This window comes from Dromiciops gliroides, chromosome 2 (genome assembly GCF_019393635.1).
Source record: "Dromiciops gliroides isolate mDroGli1 chromosome 2, mDroGli1.pri, whole genome shotgun sequence".
Taxonomy (NCBI): domain Eukaryota; kingdom Metazoa; phylum Chordata; class Mammalia; order Microbiotheria; family Microbiotheriidae; genus Dromiciops; species Dromiciops gliroides.
Window position 1 is genome coordinate 41,804,357 of NC_057862.1, and position 23,772 is coordinate 41,828,128.

General features: G+C 43.6%; 1 protein-coding gene across 4 annotated transcripts in view; it reads left to right on the forward strand.

Moving 5' to 3' along the window:
* Nucleotides 1-16,422: 16,422 nt before the first annotated feature.
* Nucleotides 16,423-23,772, forward strand: part of PKD2L1 (polycystin 2 like 1, transient receptor potential cation channel) — a 63,588-nt gene continuing 56,238 nt past the window's right edge. For 3 of the 4 annotated variants that reach the window (XM_043989948.1, XM_043989951.1, XM_043989950.1), the window contains exon 1: nucleotides 16,423-16,641. Coding sequence is in view for 1 of the 4 variants with exons in the window: in XM_043989950.1 (XP_043845885.1) it covers nucleotides 16,627-16,641 (15 nt within the window). In the remaining 3 variants the exon portion in view is untranslated. Of the gene's footprint in view, nucleotides 16,642-19,366; nucleotides 19,408-23,772 lie in introns of all 4 variants that reach the window. The other variant, XM_043989953.1, reaches the window with a different exon arrangement.

Below are 23,772 nucleotides of genomic sequence, written 5' to 3' on the forward strand. Positions count from 1 at the left end.
GCAAAATTAAAGCAACAATTAGTGTTAGAACTGGGAAAAGCTGCAGGAATCTCTTCAGGTTTCTCTGAAAAAGCATGGTTGGGAGAGGGAGAGATATTTCCTTGTGTGAGTAAGTTGCTGGCTCTTTTAACAAAAATAAAAAGAAAAATAGAAAATCCACAAAAACAAAGCATTAACATGATCTTATCTCCCATTTGTCTGGTCAAACAGACTAAAATAAAAAATAGGGTAATTAGGGAGTTTAAAAGGTCCATTCGAAAAAATTTAAAGGAAAACACAGCCAGTGCGCCAGTACTTAGCAGTTAAAGGGAGAGGGAGGGGAAATTTCTTACCCAACCAGCAGATCAGAAGAAGACTGAGGGTTAGCTTTCCTCTTCGTGGTCAGCCATCTGTTAAGGGCTAAAATTCTAGCTAAACTGTCTAAAATATCTAATGAGTGGTCGCCAATAAATTATAAACTTTAGCAAGAGTTAGACTTTTAAGCGTTTATTAAGGAGAATAAGAATTTGGTAAAGAGAGAGAAAAAGGCCTAGATTCCTATCTATTAAAGGGAGAGCACATTTCTAGCTCCGCTCTCCACCAGAGTCCCGAGGAAAAAAAGCGCGAGCCTGAGCGCCAGTCTCTTCCTTCCTCCTCCCACTAGTCCGCGTCACTTCCTGATACCAAAGACAAGACTCCTGGTCTTGCCCTCAAAGACCTTCGCTTCATGGGCAGAACTCTTCTACAGTTAGTATCCAGCAGGTGGCGTTATTCCAATCGTTACATTATCCTCTCACCAGATTCTAAGATACTTAAAGGCAGATTTTTTTCCCTAAACCTTGCATTTCCTTTAGTGCTTAGCATATGCTCTGTAGTCAGTAGGTATTTTAATTGTCCGATTCTTTTCTTTCTTGAAGAAAGGATTTGTATTCTTGGACCATGATTTAAGACAAAGGGACGGTAGGCTCCTGGCCCAGAATTTGTCTATATATCTATCATCTGCCTGTCTGTGTGTCTGTCTGCCTGTCTGCCTGTCTATCCATCTATCTTTCTGTGTATGTATATGTATATAGAGATGTCCATATCTATTGACATGTGGACATGTGATAAATGCATGGAAACCGAGCCTACAGCCTACACAATATGGTGGGTGTGTTTATATCTGGATGTTTTAGTGTACTGAAAGCTGACAATAAGTCAACAATGAGATATGGCAGCTAAAACAACCAATGTGATCTTTTTTTAAAATTATAAAAGTATTTTATTATTTTCCAGTGACATGTAGAGATAGTTTTCAACATTTGTTTTCATAAGATTTCTAGTTTCTAATTTTTCTCCCTCCCTCCTCTCCCTCCCCCCTTCCCCAAGACAGCAAGTAATCTGATATAGGTTATATATGTACAATAACATTAAACATATTTCTGCAGTAGTCATGTCATAAGAGAAGAATCAGAGCAAAAAGGAAAAACCTTAGAAAAGAAAAACAACAGCACCAAAAAAAAAAAAGAAATAGTATTGTTCAATCTGCATCCATATTCCACAGTTCTTTTTTTTTTTTTTTGGATTTGGAGAGCATTTTCCATCACTAATCCTTCCACTTTTTATTTTGATCTCATTCCTGTTTGCAGACATGTTTGATAGAAGGGTCCTTTGGCTCTCTCTTTTATACTCCCCTCCACTTCAGAGCCCAAGCACCATATCTCTGACTGCTTCCTATTGGCCATTATTACTAAAGGATTTGTACTGTGTGATAACAAAAAGTTTCTTAATTGGCCCCCAGGCTCAGAACTCCAAAAAATATACTCAAAGGTGATCCACGACCCAGGACTCTGACCCTGAAACACCCTTCTCCCTGTTGGAAGTGTTAATGTTGACTCCGAACTCTGGAGGGTCTAGGAGGGGGATACAATTCCCCATAACCTGGCCAAGCAGTGAGTTCATATGCTCCTAAGCCTCTGTGTCTAGAATGAGGTCACCCCTCATTTGTGTCTTCTTTCCTTCAGTAGGTACATGGCTCTGTGAGATCTCAAAAAGCCACTACCTTCCTTCTTCCCCTTCCTGGACACCTGAGTCCTGGTACCTGGGTAGTGGCTCCTTGAGCAGTTGTGGCTGCAAGAAGCACAGAAACCAGAGCAGTCCTAAGGGAAAGGGAGACCTGAAGAGATCAGCACCTAGAAAGAGCAAGCCCACTTGATCCTGAGTTCAGCGAAGGTGAATGGAAAATGGCTAATGAGCAACCCCCTCAAAGAAGCTTCGGACAAATGTTCTAATGAGGCTTGAATATTATCTTCTCCACAGATTATAATCATTCTGTGTTTTGTTTTGTTTTGTTTTTTACTGGGAAATATTCTCATTTCTGTGTGGGAATCAAATGGCCTGTTCTATACCTGCTTCATGTTTATACTCCTGAACTTAGATAAACAGGTGTTAATCCCAAGGGGGATGTGCCCAGGCTTGGCGGGCATCTTGTGAATCAGAGAGATAAGGTAGGACGAGGTCCTTTGGATGGAGCTGTCTGGAGGCAAAGGAATCCAAAGGAACCACTTCCGTGTTCTTAGAAGGATGACCACCAAACAGATAACAAGGCCAAGCCCCAGCCAAGTTTGTCCGAAGTCTATCATGAGAGAGAGGCTGAAGTGAAATATCAAATGCCTGCTCCAAAGTCCCACAAAAAGTTTTATGTTCTGATAACGTTTAATTTTCCATCTCCCCAAAGAGTATGACAATGGTTAAAAGTGAATTTACTGAATTAAGATTTTTAATCTTTTCTGAAAATTTGTGCTTATGAGAGTCTTGCCTATAGCCTTTCTTAGTGTAGATGAAATAAATACATGTCCCATACTTGATTCATGTACATTAGACACCCTTCTACTTTGAGGAGACCTAGACCTGAGCCAAGATCTAAGTTACCTGGGGTGCTTGGATATGGTTGAATAAAAATGAAAAAAGAGGAGCCTAATCCCTCACTTTAGAGGCCAGGCTCTCCCAGAATCGAACTGGGGCTGACCACCTACATGAGTCCAGAACAGATGGGTCCCCTCAGTGCAAAGGGAGTGAGTGTAATGCTCCAGCCCTTTGGGCTTAGGAGTGGTTTTTTGTTTGTTTTTCAGGCAATGAGGGTTAAGTGACTTGCCCGGAGTCACATAGCTAGTTAAGTGTCAAGTGTCTGAGGTGGGATTTGAACTCAGGTCATTCTGAATCCAGGGCCGGTGTTTTATTCACTGTGCCACTTAGCTGCCCCAGTAGTTTTTAATTGTTAGAAAAAAATAGTTAGAAAATAAAAACTGAATATAACAAAATGGTAAAGATCAAATGGAACTCAAATGAAGGGGATACCACCCCTAACCTACCTCTTCTGGGAGGCGGGAGGTCCACAGGTGTTACATACATCGCACATGTTTTCAGACATTGTGTCAATCAGCAGTACTGACTTTTTTCTCCTCTCAAAAAAAAAACAAACCAAAAAAACCAGTTTGTTCTATGAAATGGCCCTCAGAGAGGGGAAGGGAGAAGGATGGTATACTATGGTGATATAAAAACCAAAAAATATCTATCAAAACTTAAGGAAAAGGGGGCAGCTAGGTGGCGCAGTGGATAGAGCACCGGCCCTGGATTCAGGAGGACCTGAGTTCAAATTTGACCTCAGATACTTGACACTTACTAGCTGTGTGACCCTGGGCAAGTCACTTAACCCCAATTGTCTAAAAAAAAAAAAAAAACTTAAGGAAAGGGCAGCTAGGTGGCACAATGGATAAAGCACCGGCCTTGTATTCAGGAAGACTTGAATTCAAATCCGGCCTCAGACATTTGACACTTACTAGTTGTGTGACCCTGGGCAAGTCACTTAACCCTCATTGCCCTGCAAAAACAAAAACAAAAAACTTAAGGAAAAAAAAATTAGGTGGGCTTCCATAACCTTGACTTCTAAAGAGCAAATTTGGCTGAAGGTGACTGGAAAGTTCTTGTTAATGGCATTTGTATGGTATAAACAGTTCTGATGAGGAAGGAAAGAGGGAGCTGTGTGAAGAAAATGATATGAATGTGAAGATAACTCATCAACCAACTTGATGAGTTATCTTCATTACATTAATATAAAAAATAACTTACATAGAAGGGGCAGGCAGCTTGAGTATAAAAACTATATTTTAAAAAGTTGCCTTATAAGGTCTTTTAAGAATAGTGTTGGGGGCAGCTAAGTGGTGCAGTAGATAAAAGACCCGCCCTGGATTCAGGAGGACTTGAGTTCAAATATGGCCTCAGACACAACACTTACTAGCTGTGTGACTCTGGGCAAGTCACTTAATCCCCATTGCCCGAAAGAAAGAAAGGAAAGAATAGTGTCAGGATGGATCAAGCTCGGAAAAAAAGCCCCAATTTCCCCTTAACAAATCAAACCTTAAGCTGAATGGCATGAGAAACTGAAAAGGGATTTTTAAAAAAAATCTATATAGGAAGTAAGAAGAAAGTCAATAAAATGATAGGACTAATGCCCAGAATGGGTTGATCAATGAAAAGAGATGACATAGAGAGGGCAGAACTACTCTACTCATCTTATTTGTTTTTTCTTTACCAAGAACAATCTTTGGACTGGGAAAAAGAAAACAAAAACAATGAACAAGGGGTTATAAACTTAGATAACAGATGATAGTTGCTAGTGCCTTCTTTATGCAAATTACCTTTTATTTATTTTGTTTACATATTGTTTCTCAAGATAGAATGCAAGCTATTTGAGAGCAGGGGCTTTTTCATTTTTGTCTTTGTATCTCTGGTGCTTCATACATTTCCTGGTATATAGTAGGCTTTCAGTAAATGCTTGTTGATTTATTTATTTAGAGGGTAAGAAAACCTCTTTTAGCAGTTCATCGCTGGGCTCAGATGAAGTACTACATCATAGAGAGCTGAAAGGACTAGTATATGGAATTGCTAAAGCACTATTAGACATCTTTGAAAAGTTCTAGAGAAAAGGAAAGATACTATAAGTTAGGAGAGAATACAGGAAAATGTTATAGAAGCCAGCATCTCAGTGTCAAATATTGTAGAGCCTCTTGGAAGAGATCTATAACCGATCAAAAGAGTTTGACCTGACCATGCACACAAGGAAGACCAAATGGATGAAAAACACCTATTGCCTAGATTTTGGTGTAATATAAGAGAGACAAATATGAGTCCTATATCTGGATTCAAAGGTAAACTACACAATATGGTGGGTGTGTTTATATCTGGATGTTTTAGTGTACTGAAAGCTGACAATAAGTCAACAATGTGATATGGCAGCTAAAACAACCAATGTGATCTTTTTTTTAAATTATAAAAGTATTTTATTATTTTCCAGTTACATGTAGAGATAGTTTTCAACATTTGTTTTTATAAGATTTCTAGTTTCTAATTTTTCTCCCTCCCTCCTCTCCCTCCCCCCTTTCCCAAGACAGCAAGTAATCTGATATAGGTTATATATGTACAATAACATTAAACATATTTCTGCATTAGTCATGTCATAAGAGAAGAATCAGAGCAAAAAGGAAAAACCTCAGAAAAGAAAAACAACAGCACCAAAAAAAAAAAAAAAGAAATAGTATTGTTCAATCTGCATCCATATTCCATTGATTCTTTTTTTTTTTCTTCTGGATTTGGAGAGCATTTTCCATCATGAGTCCTTTGGAACTATCTTGGACCATTGTATTACTGAGAAGAATCAAGTCTATCACAGTTGATCAACACATAATGTTGATGATACTGTGTACAATGTTCTCCTGGTTCTGCTCATCTGACTCACCATCAGTTCATGCAAGTCCTTCCAGGTTTCTCTGAACTCCTTCTGCTCATTGATTTTTACAGCACAACAGAATTCCATTGCATTCCTATACCATAACTTGTTCAGCCATTCCCCAATTGATGGGCAGCCCCTCAATTTCCAATTCCTTGCCACCACAAAAAGAGCAGCTATAAATATTTTTGTACATGTGGGTCCTTTTCCCTTTTTTATGATTCCTTTGGGAAAAAGACCCAAGAGTGGTATTGCTGGGTCAAAGGGTATGCACAGCTTTATAGCCCTTTGGGCATAATTCCAAATTGCTCTCCAGAATCAACCAATGTGATCTTGCAGAAGTTTGCATTAGTAAAAATACAATACCTGAAAAAAAAATACAATACCTGTAATGAAGGAGGTAATAGTTTATATTAACCATACCATGCCTGATATATTATGTTCAGTTCAAATGATCATAAATTCAGAGCTGGAACGTACCCTGGAAGTCATCTATCCAAACTTTCCATTTGCTAGAAGAGTAAACATGCCGCTCTCCTTCCCGGGACAGAATGTAAGCTCCTAGTGGGCAGGAATGGTTTCCTTTTTGGTTTTTATCCTTATTCCTAGCATAGTGCTTGGTATATAATTATTTATGCAATTATGTTGAGGCAATAGGCCTGAAGAAGTTAAATAAATTGCCCAAAGCTATTCAGGGAGAAAGCGAGAGATCCAGATATCAGACTCAGGTCCCCCCAATTCCAAATTCAAAGTTGTTTTTGTTGTTGTTGTTTTTTCATGGCGTCATGCTGCCTCCTTTGGACTACCACACTGGAGGAAAAACAGTGACATGCTGGAGGTTGTCTAGTGTGGGGTGACAAGGATGTACAGGGATGGATTGTTTGAAGGGACTGGAGATGTTTAAGCTGGAGAAGAAAAGACTTAGGCCATACTTGTTAGCTGTCTCTGAAGGTCTTTCATGTAGAAGGGAGATTACATTTTTTCCATTTCGCTTCAGAAGACAGATTCAGGCACAGTGGATTGACATTGCAGGGAGGCAGATTTTGGTTGGAAGTAAGAAAAGCTTTATTAATTATTCAGTTGTTCAGAAGTGGAATTGGCTACCTTAAGAGGTGGTGAGTTCCCCATCACTGGTGGTCTTCTGATGGAAGCTGAATGACCACTTGTCCAGGATGTCTTAGAGGAGATTCCTGCTTACATATGGGTTGGACTAGACAGTGTGTGGGGTCCCCTCCAGTCTGACCTTGACCTGAAAAATACCCTCAAGTTTACCCCCACCCCACTTCCATTTCATAGATGAAGAAAAGTATCTGGAAGTATCTGAGTCAGGACATGAACCCAGGTTTTACTGACCCCAAATCCATGTTCTCTGTCCACGAGGCCATCCCAAGTCTGGGACGGAATCCCTTGCTCTGAACTGTTGCTGAGAAGTTAATTAACTCCACTCTTTGGCAGCATGACGAAATGACCTCCAGTTTGCCACATGAGACTGGTTTCCCCCTTCCCCGTGGGGGCAGTAAGGCTCATTCCTCCCCCTGTCTTATTCCCTCCCTCCAATTGCTCAGCTCACAGCTGTTGTTTCTAGATTTCATGCCCAGTTTTGTTCATGTCTCCATTCTTTGGACTCCCCCCTGAGGTCAATTATTCTGCAATCAGGCCCTGGCAGATCAGAGAGTACATGGGCTGAGCACAGGTCAGATGAAGACTCTGCTCTGGTGATGGCCAATGCCTCCAAGGGGTCAATCTAGGTGCTGTTCAGTCTCTTGTCCCTCCTTGCTCCCAGGTGGACATCCTTAAGGAACAGAGGGCTTCTTATCTCTCAGATATGGGTAGAAATAAGCCTTCTCAGAACGAATTGAATAGCTTCTCGGGAATCCTTTTCCCTTAGCTTCTTATGTCTCATTCTCTACCTCAGAGAGACACCCAAGGGGGCAGGGCAGGAAGTGAGAAGCCAGGAGATGATCTTCGGAGTGCATTTGGAACTTAGACCTTTTAGGCTGTGGTGTTCTCAAACACCTGCCAAAATTCATGTTCCTACATCAAGATGTTCCAGCCTCTAGGCTGACAACCATGGAGGAGTAGCAAGGAACAGAATATCCCTGCAGACATGATGAAAGAGTTCCATCTCTCTGTATCCTCCCCCCAAGATGGGTAGTACTGGTGGGGCTCCCATCTTGCAAAGACCTGAAGAGGTGCAGTGGTAGTAGTGGTGGGGTTTCTGCCTTGAAAAGACTTGAAGAAGGGTGGTGGTAGTAATGTTGGGGTTTCTGCATTGAATAGACCTGAGAAGGGGCAGTGGCAGTAGTAGTGGGGTTCCCACTTTGCATAGACCTGAGAAGGGGAGGTTGTAGTAGTAGTGGTAGTATTCCCACCTTGCATGCACTTGAGAAGGGGCAGTAGACTCCTTTAGACATCTGTGACCCGAATGGGTTGGGTTCCCTCTTCTCCCTAGCCTGGGACATCCAGAGGTTAGACTGAGGGGGGTTTGTTTCTGTTCTCCTCCTGGCTTCTCGTGGCAATGACTCATGCTTGGCAGTGAATGCCCTGGGTTGCCACATCTGGCACTTGGGCTCCAGCTCAGGCCTGGCCAACAGCGTACGAAGCAAAATGACCAGTGCCTTCTCTGGAGTCTGGCTCTGCTTAGCCAGGGTTCCTGAGGCCAATAGTAAATTCTCTTGCCTGTATCTACTTCTGCTCAAGACCGACCAGCTGGCATGTCAGCCATGCCTCCCTTGACCTTTACTTTCAGAGCCAGACAGAGCAGCCCAGGCATCTACACTGAGTCTGACTCTGCATGGCATCTGGCCACTGCCCACCTCCTTTTCTCTTCTGGTCTCCCTGAGACTACTTCCACAGCAGGGGGCCAGGGTGGAGGCAGGGGTGGGTTCTCAATTTGGAAAAGGAGGGCATTAGGAGGCATTCAGAAAAGCCAGAAGGGCAGAACTTTGTGAGGCCACGTCAGGCCAGTGTGCTCAAAGGGACACTGGCCTTGGAATCTGGAGATGCTTAGGCTAAGTCTGCTAACTTCTCAGAGCTTAACTTTTCCATCTGAGAGGTGGGATAATAACTTACAGGGATGTCCAGCCGTCAGGCTCCTAATCTTTGTCAGAAAAAGCCTGGGACACTTACTAGCTGTGTGACCCTGGGCAAGTCACTTAACCCCCATTGCCACCCCCCCAAAAAAAAAAAGAAAAAGAAAAGAAAAGGCCTGGGTCTGGAGTTCCCTCTCTGAATGGAGTTCTATCACCAACTCACTCTTCTACTTCTGGGCCTTGACTTCCCCCCCATCCCCTGAAATGAGACCAGCTTCAGCTTCCCCTGCTGTCACCCCGAGGAGCCTGGCATGTCTTCAGGCAATACCTCCACAGCAGGTGGAGCCTTCCCTCATCACACCCTCTAGGGTCCTATACAGCCTAACACTGATCTATCACCTTGTACAAATAGAGAGCCTGCCAGGACACATTGTCCTGTGTTCTTACTTCCTGGCGAGTTCATGTGCTTACCCATCCTTACTTCCCGTGGTATTGGAGCTCAAGAGCAGGGCACCCTATGTGCTTGCATGCGGATACACACACGTGCGCGCGCATGCACACACACACACACACACACACACACACACAGCCCAAATCTTCACCACAGGGCTAAAGACTTAATGCTTTATATTAAGACCTTTGAGACTTCTAAACTAACCAGGGATCAGGTTATCAGGGGCCTTGCAATCCTCCCTGACCCTCAGTCACAGATGGACAGACAGACTGAAGGAGAAGTAGGAACAGCAAGAGATAGGAGGGGCTTTGGGGTGGGTACCCTCTCCCCACCCCCAAACACATCCAGGAACTCACAAAAGAAGCAGGCATAAGTCTCCTAGGTCCTTGTATTCCCAAATCTAAAACCGAGGCAGCTGGACCCTTTCCCAGGGTTGGCTTCCACCAGGCCCCTTATGCTTCCCACAGTAGATTGAGCTCCTCTCCTCAGGGGCCCTGGGACCGAGGACATCAGTGACCTTGTGGCCCGGTAGGAGGCTGCTGGTTGGTCTTTCTGGGTCACAGGGACCAGTTACTACAAGTTTTTTGTAGCCCCAATTTACAGCTAAGTTGTGAGACCATGGGCAAATTACTTGTCTTTGAACCTCAGTTTCTTTATCTATAAAACAGGAATAATAACCTTCCCTCTTACACACTCTATATTGTAGCCAAACTTTTTTTTTTTTGGTGGGGCAATGAGGGTTAAGAGACTTGCCCAAGGTCACACAGCTAGTAAGTGTCAAGTGTGTGAGGTCAGATTTGAACTCAGGTCCTCCTGAATCCAGGGCTGGTGCTTTATCCACTGCACCACCTAGCTGCCCCCCAAACTTAAAAAAATGTATATATATACATATATATATATATACATATATACATACATATATACATATACATATACATATATATATATATATATATATATGTAGGCTGGGGTGGTATCCTTTAAAGAAGGCAAAGAGCCAATCTTGGGGAGCATTGGAATCTCAGACTGTAGTTTGGATCATTAACATTCCATCCTCGTTGCTTGAGGCATAAGAAACCTGGGCTTTAGGGAGCTGGTATGTGATTTGGTGAATTCCTACTTTCCTGCCTTGGGGAATGGAGAGACCTGTTGAGCAGGGGTGCAACACATTTTGAAATTAGAGACAAGTATTCTTCCCATTGTAAATAATTTTTTTTTGCGGGGCAGTGGGGGTTAAGTGACTTGCCCAGGGTCACACCACAGGTAGTAAGTGTTAAGTGTCTGAGGCCTGATTTGAACTCAGGTACTCCTGAATCCAGGGCCGGTGCTTTATCCACTGTGTCACCTAGCTGCCCCCGTAAATAAATTTTTTAAATTGAATTTTATGGCCTATGAGTGTTTTATAGATTCCCATCCCAAACCTGAGTCCTTGGATCAACCTGAGCCAGAATACTGGTTTACTTGCTCTCCTTCTCCTTCTCCATACAAGACATTCCATCTCTCACCTTTACCCAGACCTTTACCCAGACATTGAATTCTTTTCCTCCTTATGACCTGGAATGTATCACAGTGCCAGGCACATAGTAGATGCTTAATAAATGTTTCTTGATTGGCTGACGGTATCTCCCTTCAAGGCTCAGATCACTTCCTATAAGAGGATTTTCCTGTTTTACCCAGTTTTTAGTGCTTTCTCATACCCCTCCCCCTGTTATTACTCTGTGTTCACTTTTTTTTTTTCAGGGCAATGTGGGTTAAGTGACTTGCCCACAGTCACACAGCTAGTAAGTGTCAAGTGTGTGAGGTAGGATTTGAACTCAGGTCCTCCTGAATCCAGGGCCAGTGCTTTATTCACTGCACCACCTAGCTGCCCCCATCTCTATGTTCCCTTATGCATTCTGTATTTATTTATCTGTGTGGTTAACCTCTAGTAGAATGTAAGCCCTTTGAGGATAGGGACTATTTCATTTGGGGAGGCTTTGCTTCATTACTGAATTGAATTGCATCAAATACCTGTAGTAGTACCTAGCTCACCAAAGTTGTGAGTATCACAGGAAAAACTTTTGTGTATAGCACTTTGTAAACCATAAAACACTATAGAACTGTCAATTATTATTTATCTCATTCATTTCATCTTTTTTTTTTAATGGAATTGAGATAGAAACAGTCCTAGAGCAAGTTGCTTTCTTGCTATTATTATTATTATTTTCAGTCATGTTTTATGGACTATTGTGGAGATGGTGAAAAATAACTGCTCTTTGTATTTGAATACAAGAATTGGCATGTCAACTCATCTTCTATAGGATTCATCTTGAGGACCACTCCCATTGCAGATAGAATGATGGTTTGCATTTCTTTCACTAGGTCTCTAGATTTGAAAAGCTCTTCATTCTCCATTGCTGAGAGATGACGATCATTTGGTTTGACAATATTCATTTTAAAATATTGTCTTCCATATTTATAGGCAGCTAGGTGGTGCAGTGGATAGAGCACTGGCCCTGGATTCAGAAGGACCTGAGTTCAAATCCGGTCTGAGACACATAATATTTACTAGCGATGTAACCCTGGGCAAGTCACTTAACCCCCACTGCCCTGCAAAAAATCCCAAAAAGTGTGACATTGAAAATAATGACTATATCCCATATTTATAGGTCAATGTGATATCTGGGTGATTGTGGGAGACAGCTTTATCTTCCATAATGCTCTGCTTTTAGGGCATTTTTTTCATTGATTTTTCAAGGAAGTTTTGAGGGGATTTGTTGTGTGTTTATCAAAGATAGTGATCTAGCTATCCCAACATGTTTTTTTCTAGTGTTTGCTAGGTGCTCAACTTTGGTGACCTACAAAGATGCATTGTACAGTTTCTCCTATTTCCTTGAATCAACTCTATTATCAATAAACAAGTCCAGACTTCTTAAGGATAACCCATCTGGAACTTCAGGTGGTTATGACCTGATCCTGAATTGCTGTCCTAAACTCCTCTGTCAAATCCCCGTGATCAAACAAATCCACGTGACTCAATCATTTGCTCAGTATTTTTTGTCAACCTATTATTGGAAGCGTCCACGTGGATGTTGCCTTCTGATTCCATGGTTGGCTCTCAGCTATTTCATGGGCTCCATCTGAGAGCTAAACACTTTCAACCACATTTGACATGTTTACTGGCATGTCCCTACCCCTTGTCAGTCTTTTCTAGTGCTCAGTGGTCTGTTTGTTGGAGAAACACCTCTGAAATGTTTAACCCATTTATCAGCTACCCTGATAACCCCTATCAATTCTCTTCCTCCTCTTTGACAAGGAAGTATTAACCTTTCTATGGTTGCCTTAGGATGAGAAAGCCTGTGTTTTGTTAATATTGTATGGTTTTTGTTAGGTTCCAAATAGGCTCTTTGCTGTTTTTTAGTTCCAAAAGTGTATGCTGACTAGGGTCGAGTTAGTAGGGGCTGAAGTATGAGTTTCTCTGGGGAGCACGGAGTTGACACCATACTCCACGGGAGCAGGGTGGTTACTAAGTATACATCTATGACAGGAGGCAGTAAGTTACTCAGGGAGGCAGGCAGCTGGTCGGTTAGTTGGTCAATTACTAAGCACTTATTAAGCTATTACTATGTGTCCTCAGCAGGATGGTTTCTGATCTCCTGCCTGGGAAGGCCATGGGCACAGATGCACATAGAACCATCTCCTGGGGGCTAACATTCAATGTGTAGGAGAAGAACATTCATATGCCTCCATCTTCCTCTAACATGGGTAGGAGTTCTGAAATGTGTGGTCATTGGGGTAGGCACATAGGGACTACATCATTTCCCCTCCCATGACCTACTTCCTACTTGTAAGAAGGGCCCTGAGGAGGCTCCCATTTTCAGAGTTTTTATGGATTGACAAACTCCCTATCCTGCCTCCAGGCACAGAATCCTGGTCTCCCTTCAGTCTAGTCTTGTGTTGGGATCCCAATCTTTGCCCTCCCCCTTCTTCCTCATCCACTTCTTCCACTGGCTGCACTCCTATCATAGGTTCAGTTCATCAGCGCCAGGATGGGTTATGATGGTCCTCTGGTCTCATCCCCTCATTTTCCACGTGAGGAAACTGAGGCCCAGAGATGTCAAGTGACTTGCAGGAGATACAACAGCTGGTATCAGGCGCAGGATGTGAAAACCAGTCCTCTGACTGCAGAGCTCTTGTTGCTCTTTGCTCTGTTCCCGGCTTCCTTCAAGCAAAGAGTGAGGTCATCCTGGAGCCTGTTGCCCTGCAGTAACCTCTTTCTCCCAGGTTACCTTTACCCTCCTTTACAGGCTCAGGCCATCAGAATAACCCGTGCTGGGAGCTCCAAAGGGCAGCCAGCTTTGGGCTGGTGTGGGGTAGGGGGAGCCCAGGGACCTACTTGGTTGTTTCCCCTACAGGAGTCCCAAACTCTGCTCTCTGGCAGTTTCTTACCCATGACCCCAAAATACCCACTTGAGTTTTCAGCTCACTGACCACTCAATGAGTATTTGCTGAGAACACCCCCCTCCCCATTCCAGACCCTGTTCTCTCCTAGGAGTCTCATGAGGTCTGGGGGAAGCCATAAAGAGCAAAACTGTTCATGAAAGGAGCTGAGGCTGGGACTGGGGCTTGGGGTGGGGGTGGGGGAGACAGACAAAGGTGCATATGAGGAAATCTCATGGAGATAGTAGAAAGTTCTCCTCCTGGGTTCAAGGAACTCAGTTCAGCTTCACAAGATGAAAGGAGCATAGATAGACAAAAACTTCTACACAAAAGTTCTGGGGGTTTGGGTAGACTGCAGGCTCAATATGAATTAAGATTATGACATTGCAGCCTTGGCCTCTTCCCCCACTCCCCAATAAAGCTAATTTCATGTTAGGCTTACCTAGGAGACTATAATCTCCAGAACATGAGAAGTGCTCATCCACGTCTGAAGGGGATAGCCAAACTGAAGATCATCTGCTAGTAGAAGGGGAAGAGGACAATTGGTTTTAATGGAGACCACTGCATTCAAGGATCAGGGTTGTTTGTTTTTTGTTGGATTTTTTTTAAATGACTTGCCCAGGGTCCCACAGCTAGCAGGTGTCAAGTGTCTGAGGCCAAATTTGAACTCAGGTTCTCTTGAATCCAGGGCCAGTGCTCTATCCACTGCGCCACCTAGCTGCCTAAGGATCAGTTTATTTATTAATTTTTTTTTTTTTTTAGTGAGGCAATTGGGGTTAAGTGACTTGCCCAGGGTCACACAGCTAGTAAGTGTTAAGTGTCTGAGGCTGGATTTGAACTCAGGTACTCCTGACTCCAGGGCCAGTGCTCTATCCACTGCGCCACCTAGCTGCCCCTAGGATCAGTTTAAAAAAAAACAAACCAAACAACAGCAACTAGGAATGACAATTCTGGAGAAGCTAGGACTAAGGCAGACATGGATACTGTGTTCAAGTCTTTGAGAGCCCGTCCCATGGAAAAGAGATCAGAATTGTTTTGCTTGGTCCGCGGGGGAAGAATTGGGAACACTGGGCAGAAAGGAAGATTTCAGCTTCATGTAAGGAAAAGATTTCTTAATAACTAGAGGAATTTGAAAGTAGAATACAATACCCCAACAGGTTTTCCATCTCTGGAGGTTATCAAATAGAGACTGGAGGACAATTTGTCAGGACAATGCAGAAGGCATTCTTTGTCAATTGCAGACTAGATTAGATAGCCTTCGAGGTCCCCTCTGATTCTAAATTCATTATCTCAGAATCAGGGACTGAAAGGTGGTTAGGGTTACTCTCCTGAAACTCTGGTTTCAGTTTAATTCATGCACCTATTGCAAAGTTGCTAAAATCCTAGCTAGTCTGTCTAAAACATCTAATGAGTGGTTACCAATGAATTAGAAGCTTTAGCAAGAGTTTAGACTTTTAAATATTTATTAAAGAACATTAGGATCTAATGATCAGAGAGAAAGGTAAAAATATAACTCTTCCTAAGAGACCCCATCATCCAACCTGCCATGGTGAGGTCAGGAACAAAAAGAACCCAACGCTTCCTTCTTCCTCCCAGAAGCCTCCTGTGAAACTGGGAACATCCCATTCACACTTGCACACACAGCTCCAAGCTAATTGGTTGCTAGCTTTGATAGACCATACCCACAAGCGAACATCACTTCCTTACGCCAAGGAACTGACCACATGGCTTGCCCTCAGATGCCTTCTCCTCATGGTGGAGCTTTCCTACAGTGACTCTCCAGCAGGTGGCGTCACTCTGATCATTACACTGTTATGTGATCAGCACAAAAACAAAGAAAAATACAGAAAACATTCCCTGTCCCAAAGGAGTTTCTATTTTTCTGGTAGAAACAACACGTACACATATAAGTAAATGTATTGTTCTGTATATTCATTCAGACACATTGAGATTGTCTCTCAAATGTCTATATTCTGGGCAAATAGAGTCTGTGACAAATGAAATTTCACTCTTGTTATTTTATTTGATTGAATGTGATAGTCTGGAGAGTAGATTGTAAGAGTTCTGTGTGGTCTGGGAAGGCATATAGGAGGAGGTAGGGAAAGAGGTGGGTCTTGAGAGAGAAGTCTGTCTTGGATAGAGGAAGAAAGGACAACAGGAGAGAAAAGGAAAAGAGACAGGAATGAGTACATTATGTACCTGAGGGGCAAGCTGGGGGAAGGGGACAGAGAGAAAACTGGGGATGGCAGAGAGAAGACCAGGAATTATAGGACCCTAGGTCTAGATCAAGAAGCGACCATCTTGTCCAACTCTCTCTTTTTACTGATATACAGAGAGGTTAAAACAACTTGCCCAAGGTCCCATAGGCAATTGATGGCAGTGGCAGGATTTGAAGCCAGATCCTCTGAAAGTCAGTGTTTTTCCCACCAAGTCACGTTGTCTAATATATTAGAATGTTACGCTCCCTTTTCCAGAACAGATCTGACCTTTTAGGCCCTATGAGTCATTCCCTGAACCCCTGACCACATGCCCTGGCCTAACTGAGTATAAGGCAGCCAATTGCCCATGGCTCTGGGGTGGTTAATCTAGCAGCCTTCCCCCTCTCCCCAACCTGGACATTATGCAAGGTCAAAGCTGCCCAGGAGACCAGGAGGAAATGGCATTCTTTCTTTGGCTCTGGCCCTGTCTTTCCTTAGTGTTGGATCAGGTCATTCTGGGCTGGTGTCCAGGCTGTTTCTTCAGCAATCTACACCCCTGAGTTGCCTGGACCCTGGAGTACAGAGTTACTTTGCCCTCCTTTTCTAGGACATTCAGGGTTTGGGATGTTATAGTAGCTGGAGCCTCTGGCCTAGTCTCCTTGCTACATAATCAGTCACAGAAATCCATTTCTTCATCTCTTACAAGACTGAAACTGCAGAGATTGGTTCATATTGGCACTGTCCCAGGCCTGTCTTCCAGCTGAGACCAAGGCAAGGAAAATGAGTGGACCAAAGGTGAGTTTCTACACAGCCCTCATCTGAGCAACCACCTTTACCTCTTCTCCCAGTCAGCTGGGACCCTGCAGCCTTCATTGCTTTGAGCTACAGCCCAGGTTGGTGTTGTGGTCAGGCTTGGCCCAGCATATCCCCATAAAGGCAATTTACCCAATATCACAGAGATTTCATATTCCTATAACATATATGTGCATGCATGTCTATATATATATTACACATGCACATACATATGAGAAGGGGGTGTTATATATATGTATACAGACACAGACACAGACACACACACTTTCCTAATCCCTGGGCAGCTGTGAGCCATTCTACTTGGAGTCAATGTCTACCTCTCATAACATTATAACATTTCGAGGAGCAGCAAGGTGGCACAGTGGATAGAACACTGGCCCTGAAGTCGTGAGGACCTGTTTTCAAATCTGACCTCGTTGTTGTTTGTTCTTCATTCTCAAAGAAGAGGACCATGACATCGTGACATCGGGGTGATGTCATGACTTGCACTGAATTGGATTTTTAAGTGAGGGAGGGCTGTGCAAGGCCACCGACCTCACTCTTTCCTCCAGAGCCTTCTGAGAGCCCTCCCTCACTTAACTCCAACTCATGGCAAGTCATGACATCACCCTGATGTCACGGTCCTCTTTGAGAACAAAGGACAAACAACAACATAACATTTAGAACTCGAAAGGGATGGCCCCTTCATTTTATTTATTTAGGATTTTTTAACCTTAAATTTCAAGTAAAAGATCCACCTTTTCTACCTCCTACCCCCATCCCCCATTGAGAAAGCAAGAAAAACAAACCCTTGTCACAAACATGAATCGTCAAGCACAATGAATTCCAACATTGGCTATATCCCCCCCAAATGTGTCTCAATCTGCACTTTGAGTCCATCAGCTCTCTATCAGGAGGTGGGTAGACTGTTTCATCACAAGTCCTCTGGAATTGTGACTTGACCTCTAGATTTTATGGATGAGAAAGCTGGGGCCCAGTAAAGGCAGATGACTTGCCCAAAGTCACGCAGCTATTAAGTAATAGCTAGGATTCAAACCCAAATCCTCTAACTCAAAATCCAGTCTCTTCCTCATTACATCATTGACTTTCATGGAAGCATCCAGTGTGGGTCACAAACCCAAATGCTCTCACTCCACAACCAAGGCTCTCCCCACCAATCATTGGGAAGTTTTCTTCCATCCTACTCTGAACCTAAGTCCTTTACCCTAGCTCTAAACCAAACCTTCCTGCTTCATTCACTAGGGAGCTGGGTATCTTTTTCTCTCATTATTCCTTATGTGAGTCTTCTCTCCCCAAGAACACGATAATGAGAAATAATTCCTTTGGACCCTTGCTCTATTCTGATCAGTATTACTCAATTTGGTATGGTTCCATAGTGGTGGCGATTATAAGTTCTGTGTATTAGGTCCCAGAGAAGTGGACTGCAGGTTGGAAATTCACTTGCTTTATCATAGGAAGCTAACTAGAGGCTCTCCAGCCTGAGGCTAAGCCCAGTGTGGTGGAGGTGACTCAATTACATGCAAAGTCTCCAATTTATTTTTGTACCTCCAGACCACGCTCTCTTGTCCAGCATGAGCAAGCGATCATCTTATGACCACTTAGTCAGTGGAGATGCCCCACACTTTGCCCAACCTGAAGCCCTGCCTCTGCCCCTCCTCCACCATACCATTTGTAGCTGAAGCATCATTTTTTGGTCTGTGAAACAACATCTATCCAGCAATGTGATTCTGTACTTGGGATGGCTACTTTAGAATGTCCAGGTGATAGGTTTGGTATCAAACCATGTAAAGATAAGGCCCTGGAAGAAGGGGCCAACTCAGATCATGAGGAAGATTTGAGGTCCACTTCATTAGAGGGGACCATGCACTTTTTAATAAAGTGCCCTTGGCTCAGAGCTCTGCCTCAGTCTTTTTTATTATGAGTTGGTTGGACAATTTTAATCCTCATTGTGTAATTTAAGATTCTAAATGTGGATTCTAATCTGTTCCCCCAGTTTGGGGGAAACTGACTAAAAATCACTGATAAAACGAGTTTAGGTTTTTAAGGGTTTATTGGAAAATAGAAAGAAAAAGATTGAGAACAGAATTCTAACAGTCTGGCATTCCTATCTTTCCTCAAATTTCCTGTGAAGTCCTCTGCCGCCACCACCATCAAGTCAGGAAGCCAAAAAGGCCAGCCTTCTCTGCGCAGGCTCCCTTTCCTCCTTCCTGTCTCCTCCCAGACCATAGGAGGCTCCTCAAGTTGATTGACTGGTAGCCTTGATAGACAGCACCCATGAGCAAACGTCATTTCCTGACGCCAAGGAAAAGCCACAATGCCTCTGAGGCATTTTCCTCATGGTGGAGCTTTCCACAGCAAGTCTCCAGTAGGTGGCGTCATTCCAATCATTACATCATACTATGAGGTCAAAAAGAGCCATCAAGGGGCAGCTAGGTGGCGCAGTGGGTAAAGCACTGACCCTGGATTCAGGAGGATCTGAGTTCAAACTTGGCCTCAGACACTTGACACTTACTAGCTGTATGACCCTGGGCAAGTCACTTAACCCCCATTGCCTTGCAAAAAAAAAAGAAAAAGAGAGAGAGCAATCGACCTCCAAGCATAGCCTCTCCTTTTCTTGTGTGACCAGTAGTGCTCAGCTAAGATCTAGCTATATATTTGGAGCTTTATGAACACTTGACATATTGTTTTGTTTTGTTTTGTTTTGCAGGGCAATGAGGGTTAAGTGACTTGCCCAGGGGCACACAGCTAGTAAGTGTCAAGTGTCTGAGGCCGGATTTGAACTCAGGTACTTCTGAATCCAGGTCTGGTGCTCTATCCACTGCACCACCTAGCTACCCCCTTAACATATTGTTTTGCTGTGGATGATGCATGTGTGTGTGTGTGTGTGTGTATGTGTATGTGTGTGTGTTCTATCTGTATATCTGTATCTGTATCACTATCACTGTTTGCGTTATTAGAAGGTGAGTTTCCCTAAGAGCTTACTCAGAGACTGTGTGTTATTTTATTTTTGTTCTCCTAATCCCTTACAACCATTGCATCAAGTGTAGGCATTTAAAACATGTTTGTACATTTGTCAGATTTCCTTAAACCTTGGGGAGCTGTGTCCCATTCCAATGGGTTTTTTTTCCCTAGAGAATTGTAGCTCATCTAAGTCAGTGCCTGAGTCCTTCTTTTGCCAGTCCATGGGGAACGGACCACATCCTACCAAAGACAAATCCTGATTCATTCATCTTTTCCCCTAAGATGCCGTGTTTCATCAATGAATGTGATTCCTTTCCACTTCCTGGAGACTATACCTCATTTTGTGTGTGTGTGTGTGTGTGTGTGTGTGTGTGTGTGTGTGTGAGGCAATTGGGGTTAAGTGACTTGCCCAGGGTCACACAGCTAGTAAGTGTCAAGTGTCTGAGGCTGGATTTGAACTCAGGTCCTCCTGAATCCAGGGCCAGTGCTCTATCCACTGTGCCATCTAGCTGCCCCCCAATTTAAAAAAAAGGGTTTTTTTTTTAGGCAATTGGGGTTAAGTGACTTGCCCAGGGTCACACAGCTAGTAAGTGTTAAGTGTCTGTGATTGGATTTGAACTCAGGTCCTCCTGAATCCAGGGCCAGTACTCTATCCACTGTGCCACCTAGCTGCCCCCAGTTGTTATCTTTCTTGAGGAAGATACCCTCCATGAGGAAAGGGTGGTTCTCTTTCCCCAGCTAATAGAGCTGGGGAATGCTTGATTTTTCTATTAGAATGTGAGTTCTTTGAGGACAGGGGCTGTTTTTGCCTTTCTTTGTGTTTCTGATGTTTAGCACAAGTCTGGAACATAGTAAGTGTTTAACAAATGCTCAATGATTGACTAGATGATTTTTGTTTGTTTTGTGGGGCAATGAGGGTTAAGTGACTTGCCCAGAGTCACACAGCTAGTGTCAAGTGTCTGAGGTTGGATTTGAACTCAGGTCCTCCTGAATCCAAGGCAGGTGCTTTATCCACTGTGCCACCTAGCTGCCCCCAACTAGATAATTTTTAAATGCCCAACTTGGAAACTCATACCCTAGGTTTCTGTGTGTCAACCCTGACAGACCAGAAACAAACCTACCAGTTCCTAGGGATCTATCTGTATGTCATCCAAACCAGACCCTGACCCCTTTCCTCCAATTGCTGATGAGTTTTGTACCATTCTGGCCAGATATGAAACAGTTTCCCCACCTTCCTCAGGATCTGTGTCCAATCCCAGTCAGTCCTTCATTTCTCCATCTCCTAGAGGCTGTTCTCCATCCCTGCCAGGCCCCCTTTCCTCTTCCTTGACTCCCAGGAGTCAGTGCTGCCCTCTTTTCCCCAATCCCCCAACTCTGCCCATTCCTTCCCTTTTCTGTCTGCAGTGAAGTCACCCATGAGGCAGGGTGGTCCCATGGACTTTGTAAGACCACTGGAATCCATGTGGGGAGAAGCTATGATGTGAAACCACGATTTCCACCACAACATCTGAGAGAAGGAGACAGACTCTGGTTCTTTCCTCTTCCAGGCCAAGGGAGAGAAGGGGCTGGAGTCTTGTTGGCATGTATGCTTTCTCTAGGATAGAGGAACAGACTTGTAGTTGTCAAGTTAATACCTCACCTACTGTGTGTTAGGCACTGAGAGGCAAAGGGAGGTCAACATAGTTTCTGTCTGTCCTTAAGGAGTTTACAATCAAATGGGGGAAGATAACAGGTAAGTAACTATGCATAAACAAGAGATGCACAGGATTCATTTTAGGTGGGGCTTGAAAGAAGCCAGGTAGTGGAGATAAGGAAGGAATTAATGATGTGGGGTATGCTGATGAGGGAGATGGTGTGACTTTGGGGAGAAACATGCAGGGGGTTAGTGACCCTGGATCTTAGAGTACCCAGACGAGAGGGAGGGGGAGTTATGAAGGGGAAGGGGAAAGCAGTAAGGATGCACATAGCCCCTACTATGGACTAAGCATTTTACAAATATTATTTCATTTAGTACTCATAATGACCCTGTGTGGTAGGTGCTGTTATCATTCCCATTTTACGGTTGAAAAAACTGAGGTGAACAGAAGTGAAATGACTTTCCCAGAGTCACACAGCTAATAAGTGTTTGAGGACAGATTTGAATTCAGGTCTTCCTGACTCCAAGCCCAACACTCTTCACTTCACCATTTAGCTAGTCTTAAGAACCAGAGGATTGGGGCAGCTAGGTGGCGCAGTGGATAGAGCACCAGCCCTGGAGTCAGGGTCAGGAGTACCACTTAACACTTACTAGCTGTGTGACACTGGGCAAGTCACTTAACCCCAATTGTCTCACTAAAAAAAAAAAAAAAAAGAACCAGAGGATTTTATATTTGATTCTGAAAAAAATAGGGAGTTTCTTGCATAGGGAGGTAATATGGTCTGATCTGTGTGAGTCATCTGGGGGCTGAGAGGCCCCCTTCAAGCAAGGGTGTTGGGTGACCTCAGCCTGATGGTCTTTAAATTATAGGTGCCAGACAATGGTCCTCTTCTTGACCCAGGGCTGGACTGAGAGGACAGCAGAGATGAACTGACTGGGGAGAAAAATAGCTTGTTAAGGGATTCAGTTAGAAGGGGGGATGTGGGGGGGGGATGTGGGGGGGGTGTCCCTGTCTCTGTGCCTCTTATCTCTACAAAGCTGTCTTCAACGACAGCGGCATGAACTCTGCTGCCATCTTGTGGTCATTTATGGGTAATGTAGTAGCAGCTCTACTCCCAAGAACCAAATCAAACACTGGTCAGAATGGAAAAGCCGCCCCCTGGTGTTCATTCCCTCCTCACTGTTTCCGTGGTGAAATAAAGAGTATCACAGCTTTTAGAACTCGAAGGGATCTTCAGCCAATCAAGGCCAACCACTCCATTTTTACAAATGAGTAAACTGAAGGCCAGTTTCAAGGTCATACATGTCGTAAGCAAAGAGAAAGGATTGGATCCCATTCCCCCAGACTCCTAATTCATGACACCAGGCATGGTAATGCAGAAAAACAGTGCCTTTCTTGAACTCTCTGACTCAGTGAGACAGTGAGAGTTTTGCATGGTTCTCAGGCAAATATGTCACATCACTACAAAACAAAGCAACTCTCCTCTTCTCATTCGCCATGTGTTGTGCCTATTAATACCCTCCGTGGCTCCTGTATTTAAGGCATGAGTAACCAAGATGCCCTGCAAATACCTGCAGCATTGGATACAAACATCAGGACAGCTTTATGTTTGTATTCTCAGTACTTCTTCAGGCAAGTAGGGCCTGGTACATAAGAGATGCTCGATAAATGCCAAGTGCATTGAATTGTGAACTCCAAACCTACCTTTTCAAAGGCTTATATCCTACGGTCCATACAAACTGGCCTTCTTGTTCCTCACATAGGACACACATTATACCTTTGTACATTTGTGCTGGCTGGCTGTCTCCCATGCCAGGAATGTGTTCCCTCCTTCCCTCTGTCTCTTAGTAGCCCTTGTTCCCTCTAACTTACTTCTACATGATGCCTCTCCCTCGTGCCCTCTCACCAAACTGCCATGCATTTTGTATATATGAAAATATAAGCATGTTGTCTCCCATGGTAACAGTAATAATACCTAACATGTAGAATACTTTACAGTTTTCAAAGTGCTTTATGTATATTACTTCATTTGATCAGTGGAATGTAAGGTCCTTGACAGCAAGAACTGTTTCAGTTTTGGTTTTGTATCCTTGGATGCTAGCACAGCAGACCCTTAGTACTTGCTGACTGCTTGAAGGCAGCCCATTCCATTTTCTACCTTTTTTTTTAAGTTAAGCTTTTTATTTAATGTTTCAAAAATATATTTAGTCAAACAGACCAAAGCCCATGTCATCATCAGACTCCTCGGACTCTTCTCTTTTTGCTTCCTCTTTCTTCTCCTCAGCTGGGGCAGCACCACCAGCTGCTGGGGCAGGTCCACCAACTCCCACATTGCAGATGAGACTAGCAATGTTTACATTGTTCAGGGCCTTTGCAAATAATCCAGGCCAGAACGGTTCAACATTTATACCTGCTGCTTTAATGAGGGCATTAATTTTATCCTCCGTGACCGTAACCTCATCGTCGTGAAGGATGAGAGCAGAGTAGATGCAAGCGAGCTCGGAGACGGCCATTT